Source organism: Micromesistius poutassou (assembly GCF_964030765.1).
Source record: "Micromesistius poutassou genome assembly, contig: SCAFFOLD_5776, whole genome shotgun sequence".
NCBI lineage: Eukaryota > Metazoa > Chordata > Actinopteri > Gadiformes > Gadidae > Micromesistius > Micromesistius poutassou.
Window position 1 is genome coordinate 2,501 of NW_028178363.1, and position 11,819 is coordinate 14,319.

Here is an 11,819-nt window from a genome sequence, read left to right on the forward strand (position 1 = left end):
TGTGTGTGTGCAGACTCTGTTTGTGCTGGGGGCTCTGCTGATAGCCATGTCCATGCAGTTGGACCGCAGGGGGCTGTGGAACATGCTGGGCCCGGTGCTCTGTGCTGTCCTCACCATGGTCATCGCCTGGGTAAGACAAGACCACTCCCCCTCAGCACTGCAGCACCGCCTCCCCAGAGGGGCAGTAGTGTTGAGGTGCAGTACCACTCCTCCCCAGAGGGGGCAGTAGTGTGCAGTACCACTCCTCCCCAGAGGGGGCAGTAGTGTTGAGGTGCAGTACCACTCCTCCCCAGAGAGGGCAGTAGTGTTGAGGTGCAGTACCACTCCTCCCCAGAGGGGGCAGTAGTGTTGAGGTGCAGTACCACTCCTCCCCAGAGGGGGCAGTAGTGTTGAGGTGCAGTACCACTCCTCCCCAGAGGGGGCAGTAGTGTTGAGGTGCAGTACCACTCCTCCCCAGAGGGGGCAGTAGTGTTGAGGTGCAGTACCACTCCTCCCCAGAGGGGGCAGTAGTGTGCAGTACCACTCCTCCCCAGAGGGGGCAGTAGTGTTGAGGTGCAGTACCACTCCTCCCCAGAGGGGGCAGTAGTGTTGAGGTGCAGTACCACTCCTCCCCAGAGGGGGCAGTAGTGTTGAGGTGCAGTACCACTCCTCCCCAGAGGGGGCAGTAGTGTTGAGGTGCAGTACCACTTCTCCCCAGAGGGGGCAGTAGTGTCCCTCTTTTGTGTTTAAATGGGTTCCACGGTTTTCCTCTGGTTTCTTCACACCCCGAAAGTACTAGTAGTACTACTAGTACCAGTAGTACTACTAGTACAAGTACTAGTACTACATTGGTCTTAGTCTCTCTCTCTCTCCAGGTGTAGCGTTGGTCTCAGTCTCTCTCTCTCTCTCTCTCTCTCTAGCGTTGGTCTCAGTCTCTCTCTCTCTCTCTCTCTCTAGCGTTGGTCTCAGTCTCTCTCTCTCTCTAGCGTTGGTCTCAGTCTCTCTCTCTCTCTCCAGGTGTAGTGTTGGTCTTAGTCTCTCTCTCTCTCTCTCTCTCTCTCTAGCGTTGGTCTCAGTCTCTCTCTCTCTCTCTCTAGCGTTGGTCTCAGTCTCTCTCTCTCTCTCTAGCGTTGGTCTCAGTCTCTCTCTCTCTCTAGCGTTGGTCTCAGTCTCTCTCTCTCTCTCTCTCTCTAGCGTTGGTCTCAGTCTCTCTCTCACTCTCTCCAGGTGTAGTGTTGGTCTCAGTGTCTCTCTCTCTCTCTCTCTCTCTCTCTCTCCAGGTGTACCGGGGCGTGCGGCGGCGTCACTGCTACCCCCCCTCGTGGCGCCGCTGGCTGCTGTTCCTGGTTCCCGGGCTGCTGTGTGCGCTGGTGGGCGTGTGCGTGTACATCTTTGCGGAGACGGAGGACAACTACCTGTACACCCACTCAGCGTGGCACGTGCTGGTGGCGCTCAGCGTGGTGCTGCTGCTGCCCCCGCGCCAGCGGAGCCGAGAGGCCTGGGGCTGGAGCCGCGGCTGGGCCTGGAGCCCGCGGGTCTGCGGGTACACACTCTGCCACGGCAGCAAGGAGGAGCTGTACACTGTCAGCTAACACACACACACACACACACACACTGCTGTACACTGTCAGCTAACACACACACACACACACACACACACACTGCTGTACACTGTCAGCTAACACACACACACACACACACACACACACACACACACACTGCTGTACACTGTCAGCTAACACACACACACACACACACACACACTGCTGTACACTGTCAGCTAACACACACACACACACACACACACACACACACACACACACTGCTGTACACTGTCAGCTAACACACACACACACACACACACACACACACACACACACACACACACACACACACACACAGCTGTACACTGTCAGCTAACACACACACACACACACACACACACACACACACGTATCATTAAGGAGCTTAAGAATGTTATGAACAGCTATGTTTTGTCTTTTTCGATATCTTTATAGAGAGTACAAATATATTTATAAGAGGTGAAATATTCCTTTTCTTTCCAACCTGCTGTGTTTGGTATTTTGAGATTCCTAAATGGTTCACCAATGTTTTTAAGGTCTCTGCCTGCTGCAAATAATAATTAATACTGAAACCTCAAAGGCTACTTGGTTAGCATTGAACCACTCTTCAAGCAAACCTTTGTACCCTTCTTTTGTATTTGTTTAATGCACTTCTTATCTCTCATCGGTCAGCTGCAATCATCAGGCGTCCAGCGACTTTAAATTTAGTTCTAGTTGACTTTTTCTTGAATCAAGCACTTTGGATGATTGTGAGGCTGCCTCTGTTAGCGTGGAGCTGCTGGCTCCAGCAGACACGTCCCTGGTGAATGTATCTGGTCTCTATAGCAACGGCCCACGCCTCCTCGCCTTCTTTGTGTGTGTGTGAGACTGTACAGATTGTAAATCAATGCCCTCTACTCTGAACCAGGGGGGTTGTGGTAGCCTCCCGTCACACTAGTTTATGCTCTTTAATTGATTAATCTGCTATTTGTAGTTGAGATACTAGTGCTACTGTCAGTGGTGATGGCTTCTGTTTCTGTACTGTATTATTTTACCTCAAGTTGTGATTTTCTTATTTTTATTGTGACATATTTTAAATCAAACGCGATGCACACTTCCACTTTGAAAGCCTTCCTTGAATTGCTGTTATGTTATGTTTGTTGTGTGTGCAAAGATTTTTCTTATACTTTCTTTAGCATGAGGGATGTCTAAAGTCTTTTACAGCTCCAGTAGCGCCCCCAGCGGCTACCGATAGCATCTCCACATCTACGTCAAAACGCTCCACTTTAATGTGCACTATTCAGCATGTCTGAATTCAGAGTACCAAAAATATAAAATCTTGAATTTCAAATGAGCAGTTGTTTGGTTTTGATTACTGTGCGCATAAGCATGGCCGGCTAAAGCCTTGAATGATTTACATCATAAAGAAATAGCAGAAATAATGGACCCGCACACACGTTTGTAACACTGACTTAATTCAAACCTTATCAGCTTTAACAGCTCAGCTATTCTATATTTTATCTCAAATGTATTCAAACTATCACTTTAGCTATTTGTTTCCAATCATTTAAAAAAAATGTAAATGGTGTGCATGGTTAAATTGTTTACTCCATTTAGACTCAAATCCCTTCACCTGATTTAAGCCATTCCACATTTCTTAACGTCTTAAACTATGTGGCTTTACTAAAATACATTTTTAACCTCACTTTGCACTTTTCTAGTTTAATATATGACTTATTCAGGTACCTCTCTCATCCATGGTACAACAAATAGTTGGGACCTAGAAAAGTGAAGTGAAGAGATTGTAAAACATAAACACACAATCCCACTGAGCAGGATGGGGAACAAAACCTTTAACAAAGTGTCGTATTTATGTGTTTAAATTCATTTGAAAGTGGAGTCGGCTTATACATTTATAATTACCAGTTATTCAGAAATAGTTTATATTGGGGGTGATAACTTAAAAAAATGACTATTAGCTGTAGCATCTGTATGGAGTTAGATTCACTCCCATGGCTACGGTCTGTCCCAATGCTACGCATGCACAGTACAATAAAGTGGGCAGTTGGCTCCAAGGCTAAAGCGTGTATGTTGACCGGAATATCTTACATGGTGTCTGAAGTCTTTCAAGAACAGGAACTGTGGGAAAATGGCTTTGTCGCAGTTCGAACATCCCGAGATCGATCGGCACGCCCCTGATTTATATCAAGAGTTTTCAGGATTCTGTAGTCACGTAACGTTTGTCTTTGAGGGTCCCCTCTCAGACCTGGTGGCTAAGCAACAGGCAGGCTGGGTAGGTGGATCGGCGAGCAGAGAGGGCTATGAGACGCTGGCCTGGGAAGACGGAGAAAAGCAAGATCCGTCTAAGGTACTGGACAAATTAGACAATTTTTTCAGACCTCGAAAAAAGAGGATAGCCAGGCACCGTTTCAAACAAAGATAGCTACCTGAAGATACCTGAAGGATGTAAGGCTGATTCTGATGTGAGTCTGCTCACCCTGACGATGTGCTGATTAACGGCATCATCTCAGGAGTCAGAGAGAAACGGGTCCAAGAGCGGCAGCTCGAATGAGGCGTTACGTTAGATAAGCCGTAGAACTAACTCACAAAAACTAATGAAAATAGAGAAAGGATTGACAGATATCAGCAGTGTCTGTTAAACTAAAACAATGCCCTACAAAGGAAGTTGTACCTATCGACAACAAGCATCGGTCAGTTCGTCAAAAAACCGCACCAGGTGTGGAAAAGACCCACAGCAAGTGGAACCAAGGCAAGTGTCCAGCAAAAGGCTCTGTTTGTTCCTACTGCGACAAACCCAACCACTTGGTGGCGGTGTGCCACAAGTGTTGAATCAAACCAAGACTCATCAGATGATGAGGAAATGCTGAGCATAAACATGATGCAGCCTGAAGACCCCACTGATAAAAGGGTGGTCAAATTGGAAATTCTGTCTAAAGAAGTGACATTCACAATTGACACAGGTGCAAAGTGTAACACATTGACTCTAAATGGCTACCAGTTGCTTGCCCACAGAGCTGCAGCGCTGTGAGACAGTGCTCCGCTCATACTCACCGGCTACAGTCTGGAGCTGCTGTTCATCTACAAGTCAAGTCAAAAACGTGTAAAGTGAGTGCAGTGTTTGAAATATTGGACATTGCTCAAGAGAATGTGCTCGGTGGCGCTTCAGCTGAGGCGTAGGGGCTGATTGTGCGCCTTGACGTACTGGAAAGTGCTGCAGAGAAGCGTTACACACGGAACCCTGACAATACAGGAACACAGCATGTTCCTGCTGGACTGGTTGAGTTCCCAGAGCTGACGCGCACCACTGGAACCATGCCAGGTAAATATACCATGAACCAGGTGCAAAAGGTGTAGTTCATCCGGTACGCAGGCAACCAGCCGCTCTCAGAGGCAAGATACTGAAATGGAAGAACTACATTACCAAAGTTGAGCAGCCTACTGAGTGGGTGAGTTCCATGGTCCAAGGTGAGAATCTGCATAGACCCAAGTGACCTAAATAAAGTCATAAAGAGAGAACCCCATGCGAACCGTAGAGGAGGTTGGCTCGATGATACCAGGTCCTTCTTCACCACCTTCAGTACACCAAGAGGTCGGTTTAGATGGCTGAGACTCCCCTTTGGTATAAAACGCGCTCCCGAAATCTATGAGCGCATCATGGACCAGATGCTCGAGGGCATTGCTGGAGCTGTAAGCGTGATGGACCTTATATAGCTGCCCCCACGGTACACGAACACAACGCAATTCTGTGCAGAGTGGTCAAGAAAGCTACAAGCTACAACCGGAGGTTTAACTTCAATAAATGCCACATACGCCAGCCTCCCATACGTGGGACACCTGATAACAGCTGATGGTCTAAAGCCTGACCCAGCGAAAGTGGAAGCTGTTCAGGCCATGTCGTCACCAGGCCAGGTGAACTGTACGTCACCAGGTGAACTGTACGTCACCAGGCCAGGTGAACTGTACGTCACCAGGCCAGGTGAACTGTACGTCACCAGGTGAACTGTACGTCACCAGGCCAGGTGAACTGTACGTCACCAGGTGAACTGTACGTCACCAGGCCAGGTGAACTGTACGTCACCAGGCCAGGTGAACTGTACGTCACCAGGTGAACTGTACGTCACCAGGCAGAGCAGTCAAGCTGCCCGACAGACTGGTGAGGGAAGTTAGTGAGGGACAAGGTGTGGTAAAGACACCTATGGAAGTGAAGTGCTTCTGGAAGTGAAATTCTGTTGGAAGACTCGTTGCTCGTTGACCGGAAACGGAAAGGGGTGCTGTTTACGTTTGGTTGTAGTGTTTTCACTCGGTAGGGCAGTAACAGTAGGGCTAGAACCGAGCGAAAAGACTACAACCAGCCCCCTGTTCCGTTTCCGGCCAACGAGCAACGAGTCTTCCAACAGAAATCAATGGATTTACAAAACGTTTATGGTTGTTTTAAGGACAGGTTTGTGAATGCCCGTAGCCAGCCATTCTGAAGTAGGTAGGGCGATTCTAAATGAGCCAAATACCGATACAGGACCAATAGTCAACATGTCGGTGTCAACCACTCTATTTCATCCTAGACAACCCAGAAAGGGGACTCAATGTTCAAAATACCGGAGTTGTCCTTTAAGTCACTGAAGTCACTGACGTTTAAGCTGCTAACAATGTTTCAGAGTTATTCCTATGTACATGCCTTTTCTCTGTTAAGAAGGGAGATGTAATGTATTGAGTTCGATTTACTCCCATGGCTACGGTCTGTCCCAATGCTTTACCTGTCATGCTCTATGTATGCGCAGTACAATAAAGTGGGCAGTTGGCTCCTAAAGCGTGTATGTTGACCGGAATGTCTTACAGCATCCACATTTTGTTAATTTCAATGCAGATGTGAACACCGCTGGTGTGTGTTTATGCTATGGTCTCTTGTGTTTTTGAGTTGCCGTATCTCAGGAAGACCGACAGAGGGCGCTAGTGTGAAGAAGTGTAAAGAAGAGATAGAAAGATAGAAAGTAATCCGTATTTAGAACACATCGTGTTGTATGAGTCAATACAAATCAACAATGTTTCACGGAGAGGACAAGTTAGTGGTAAGACATTTTTTGTATTTTCTTTTATCTAATGTCCCTTCCTATCCAATCCCTATAATTATTAACCCACAAAAACACACACACACACACACACAATGATGTTCTGCCGCGACAGTTTATTGTCATGGCAACATGCTGGAGTAAAATCAACAGAAGCTACAACAACAGGAGCCATGGTAACGGAAAGATGCTTAGACATAATGACACAAGCATGTGTGACATGAGACATTTATATCACACAGTTGACACAATTTTAACAGGAAATCTTCTAAGAAAAATCTTCATGGGGAATGGTCAGGCAGAATGATAAATTACTTTTTAAAGCAATATTCTGCCCACTTTGCATATTCGGCAAAATCAAAAGAAAACATTATACCACATTTAGTAGGGGACTTGCCCCTTATTTATTAAGAAGCTATCTATCTTTGACCGTCCATGCACTGGTACTGAGCAGGCATACAAACTGCAAATTGGGCATTTCAAGATTGAAGTTTGGATTAAGGGAAATAATGAACTGTGGAAACAGCTGGAAAGACAGACAGACAAAGCATTACCTGAGGTGGGAGTGGGTATCATCTATAACTGGTAGCAAAGTGGAATAGTAGCTTTTATAACTTATGTGCTCTAATATATGATATAATGATCTGTGAAACAAGTAACCATTGCTATTGTACTTATTGCAATTTGTAAACTATGCCAAAGACAGCGCGATAGCAAACTCCTTTGGATGGTTCCTATGGTGACTTAGAGAGAGAAAGAGAAATGTAGAGAACATTGAAGCAGTAGAAAGATGGAAGTGCCAGATTTCACTTTTATTGGTGTGATGCTGTCACATTATTGCAGAGCCTTTAAAAGCTGAAGGCAGAGAAGAAGAGGAAACCGTCAGGATTGACTCAACACTCCACCACCGTTAAGACGTGACCACATGGAGGCTCTCTGGACTGGAGGACGTTAAGACGTGACCACATGGAGGCTCTCTGGACTGGAGGACGTTAAGCTGACTTGTGTGTCAGAGTGAGGACTTGAAGCTGACTTGTGTGTCAGAGTGAGGACTTGAAGCTGACTTGTGTGTCAGAGTGAGGACTTGAAGGTGACTTGTGTGTCAGAGTGAGGACTTGAAGCTGACTTGTGTGTCAGAGTGAGGACTTGAAGCTGACTTGTGTGTCAGAGTGAGGACTTGAAGCTGACTTGTGTGTCAGAGTGAGGACTTGAAGGTGACTTGTGTGCCAGCTGATAGATATTCAGAAGGAGTGAGCAAAGGGATGGCGAGCTAGAGTAAAGTTGTGTGAAAAGCTATTGTTGTGACGATGATGATGATGATGATGTTGACGGCGTCCTGTGACGTCACGCGTCAAACCTGGGAGACGGCGGACGAGTTGGCGCCCGCCTGTCCCGCCCCCTGCCCATCTTGCACTGTTGCCGTAGCGACCACCTTGGCGGGGGAGGGGCTAGAGTGTCGCTGGCGTCGCATGAAGGGAAACACGCTGAGAGAGAGAGAGTGACATACAGGGAGAAAGAGAGAGAGATAGAGAGAGAGAGACATACAGAGAGGGAGAGAGCGACATACAGGGAGAGAGAGAGAGAGAGAGAGATAGAGAGAGACAGAGAGAGAGAGAGACATACAGAGAGAGAGAGCGACATACAGGGAGAGAGAGAGAGAGAGAGAGAGAGAGAGAGAGGTGACATACAGGGAGGGAGAGAGAGAGAGAGAGAGTGACATACAGGGAGAGAGAGAGAGAGAGAGAGTGACATACAGGGAGGGAGAGAGAGAGAGAGAGAGAGAGAGAGTGACATACAGGGAGAGAGAGAGGAGGGAGAGAGAGAGAGAGTGACATAGGGAGAGGGGGAGAGAGAGAGGGGGGAGGAGAGTGAGCGAGAGAGAAGAGAAGAGAGAGAAGGGGGGGAGAAATCTGTTAACATTATGCAGTGAAAGGTTCTCTTTGTGGTCGTAGAGCTGTAGGTCCTACCTCTGTAGGGTAGCTGTAGTCCTACCTCTGTAGGGTAGCTGTAGTCCTACCTCTGTAGGGTAGCTGTAGTCCTACCTCTGTAGGGTAGCTGTAGGTCCTACCTCTGTAGAGAGCTGTAGGTCCTACCTCTGTAGGGTAGCTGTAGTCCTACCTCTGTAGAGAGCTGTAGGTCCTACCTCTGTAGGGTAGCTGTAGTCCTACCTCTGTAGAGAGCTGTAGGTCCTACCTCTGTAGAGAGCTGTAGTCCTACCTCTGTAGGGTAGCTGTAGGTCCTACCTCTGTAGGGTAGCTGTAGGTCCTACCTCTGTAGGGTAGCTGTAGTCCTACCTCTGTAGAGAGCTGTAGGTCCTACCTCTGTAGGGTAGCTGTAGTCCTACCTCTGTAGGGTAGCTGTAGTCCTACCTCTGTAGGGTAGCTGTAGGTCCTACCTCTGTAGAGAGCTGTAGGTCCTACCTCTGTAGGGTAGCTGTAGTCCTACCTCTGTAGAGAGCTGTAGTCCTACCTCTGTAGAGAGCTGTAGGTCCTACCTCTGTAGGGTAGCTGTAGTCCTACCTCTGTAGGGTAGCTGTAGGTCCTACCTCTGTAGGGTAGCTGTAGGTCCTACCTCTGTAGGGTATCTGTAGTCCTACCTCTGTAGGGTAGCTGTAGGTCCTACCTCTGTAGGGTATCTGTAGTCCTACCTCTGTAGGGTAGCTGTAGTCCTACCTCTGTAGGGTAGCTGTAGTCCTACCTCTGTAGGGTAGCTGTAGGTCCTACCTCTTCTTGGTCTCCTGAGGGACGATGGCTCTGGCCAGCATGCTCTTGTACAGTTCTGACTTCAGATACCGCGGATATGAGTCCTACACACACACACACACACACACACACAACACACGCACACCACACGCACAACACACACACACACAACACACACACACACCACACGCACAACACACGCACACACAACACACACACCACACGCACAACACACACACAAAATCAACAAAAAATGAATAACATTAAACAGAAGTTGCTTATGGCATTCGTTTATTTCTGGGATAAAAATGATTCATCTTTGCATTGTAGCATGGAAACATAAACCAAAAGTTAAATCAAAAATATATACAGTATATTGATGTAGTTAGAACACTTTTGTTTTCTAAATTCTTTCTCATAATATGATTATTTATAATAATTTCTAATAAAACATAGAGAAAGCCATATGTTTTGCATTTTATATTTCCTCCACCTGTGGGCCTCAACTAAAGGCCCTGGGGCCTCATGTACAAAGTGGCTGACGCACAAAAACGCTGCGTAGGCCACTTCTCACACAAACGTTCAGATGTACAAAGACTGACTTGACGTGAGAAAGTGCGGTTCTCCACGCAAACTAAATGCCTGGCTTACGCACATTTCTGCTGCATTTTGTCAGTTGGCGGCACATAGAGGCAATGCAGCGCAGCAACGTTAGGCCTACGCCATCACGAGTCATGAAGTAATATTGCAATATGAGGCGAGTTCAAAGTGGATTTGAACGTCGGAATGCGTGATCTTAAATGCACTTCAATCATGCGTTATTGTTGTCGAGACGCATAATGTGACACTGTTGTTAGGCTAAACTTAAACAGACCCATACAACTACATTGTCAATATTGGAATTAAAAGGAAGCCCCAGCAATATTATTTTGAGTGGTGGCTTGTTTATTAAACGTTACATATTTCAGGACCACGCATGACATCTGGGCTAATGGATCTCTCTTCACGCATTTGTTTCTTGACTGCAATATTATTATGTGATGTTGAGTGGAGTAAGCACAAGCCATTGTTACTTAAAATCAATCCATCAATGAACCAGTCGGCCAATTTAGAATTCTGTACACGTTATTGACACCTCGGGTGTATGGGAACAACCTATCGTCAGCATGCATCCAAATCAATGAGAATATAAAAGCATGCGCAAAATGTGGCAATAATCGATGTGTGTGTGTGTGTGTGTGTGTGTGTGCAGTGTTGGCCTTGTTAGAAGATATTCAAAATGAACGGGTGTTATGACTATTATGATTTTTTGGCTCATGATGATGACTGGCTTATCAGCCGATTCGGATTCCCAAGAGCTATCCTCTTGGAACTACGCATTTCTCCTAACAAGGGCACTACTGCAGGCCTATTTATACTAATTAGCATATTAAATGAGGGAGGAGACTGGGCAGAGAGTCGGGCTCGTGCATGTGCGCTCTATTTCACGTTAATTGGGACGTCCAAAGAGAATCTGCCTGAAATCGTGCTTATGCAAGGATTGATACATCCAGATTTTTTTGTGAGCAGCAGCTTTCCAGATTTTGGCGTCCGCAAAGTTTTAGTCAGAAATCCACGCAAGTCTTAGTACATGAGGCCCCTGGACCTGAACCAGGACCAGGACCAGGACCTGTTGAACCAGGACCTGTTGAACCAGGACCAGGACCTGTTGAACCAGGACCTGTTGAACCAGGACCAGGACCAGGACCAGGACCTGTTGAACCAGGACCTGTTGAACCAGGACCAGGACCTGTTGAACCAGGACCTGTTGAACCAGGACCAGGACCAGGACCAGGACCTGTTGAACCAGGACCTGTTGAACCAGGACCAGGACCTGTTGAACCAGGACCTGTTGAACCAGGACCTGTTGAACCAGGACCTGTTGAACCAGGACCTGGTCTAGTGCTGGACCAGGACCTGGTCTAGTGGACCAGGACCAGGACCTGGTCTAGTGGACCAGGACCAGGACCTGGTCTAGTGGACCAGGACCTGGTCTAGTGCTGAACCAGGACCTGGTCTAGTGCTGGACCAGGACCTGGTCTAGTGCTGAACCAGGACCTGGTCTAGTGCTGGACCAGGACCTGGTCTAGTGGACCAGGACCTGGTCTAGTGCTGGACCAGGACCTGGTCTAGTGCTGGACCAGGACCTGGTCTAGTGCTGGACCAGGACTGGTCTAGTGCTGGTCCAGGACCTGTTGAACCAAGGACCTGGTCTAGTGCTGGTCCGTCTCACCTTCTTCATGAGGAAGTAGATGTGCATCTGGGCGTAGTCCATGACGAAGCGGTGCGGGTGTTTGATCCCCTCCAGCGTCTTGTCCATCGTCTTACTGTCGATGTTCACCCAGCGGGCCGCGCCAGGGGCCAGGAACTGCCTGGTGCACACACACACACACACACACACACGCACACACACACACACGCACGCACGCACACACGCACACACACACACACAC

The 11,819-nt window shown here is 47.7% G+C and overlaps 2 protein-coding genes across 2 annotated transcripts in view; one reads left to right on the forward strand and one right to left on the reverse strand.

The window, feature by feature from the left end:
- Positions 1 to 1,682, forward strand: part of LOC311374596 (transmembrane protein 8B-like) — a gene marked incomplete at its 5' end in the record, with an annotated part of 3,872 nt that extends 2,190 nt beyond the window's left edge. Inside the window, 2 exon segments of the mRNA XM_084490406.1 lie at positions 14 to 130; positions 1,260 to 1,682. Of these exon segments, the coding sequence (XP_084346532.1) occupies positions 14 to 130; positions 1,260 to 1,571 (429 nt within the window).
- A 6,132-nt stretch (positions 1,683 to 7,814) lies between these two features.
- Positions 7,815 to 11,733, reverse strand: LOC311374594 (regulator of G-protein signaling 11-like). The gene is made up of 3 exons (XM_084490405.1): positions 11,600 to 11,733; positions 9,349 to 9,431; positions 7,815 to 8,109 (listed from the first exon to the last, which is right to left on the reverse strand). Exons 1-3 carry the CDS (start codon positions 11,684 to 11,686, stop codon positions 7,977 to 7,979), a joined length of 303 nt encoding a protein of 100 aa, XP_084346531.1. The 5' UTR covers positions 11,687 to 11,733; the 3' UTR covers positions 7,815 to 7,976.
- Positions 11,734 to 11,819: the final 86 nt, after the last annotated feature.

What these genes read in the sequence shown, in the direction of transcription:
- LOC311374594 (XM_084490405.1), bottom strand. Translation starts at nt 11,686, where the DNA reads ATGGACAAGACGCTGGAGGGGATCAAACACCCGCACCGCTTCGTCATG. An exon ending in TCTACTTCCTCATGAAGAAG is followed by an intron (nt 9,432 to 11,599) that starts GTGAGACGGACC and finishes GTGTGTGTGTAG; the next exon opens with GACTCATATCCGCGGTATCT. An exon ending in CCTCAGGAGACCAAGAAGAG is followed by an intron (nt 8,110 to 9,348) that starts GTAGGACCTACA and finishes TCTCTCTCTCAG; the next exon opens with CGTGTTTCCCTTCATGCGAC.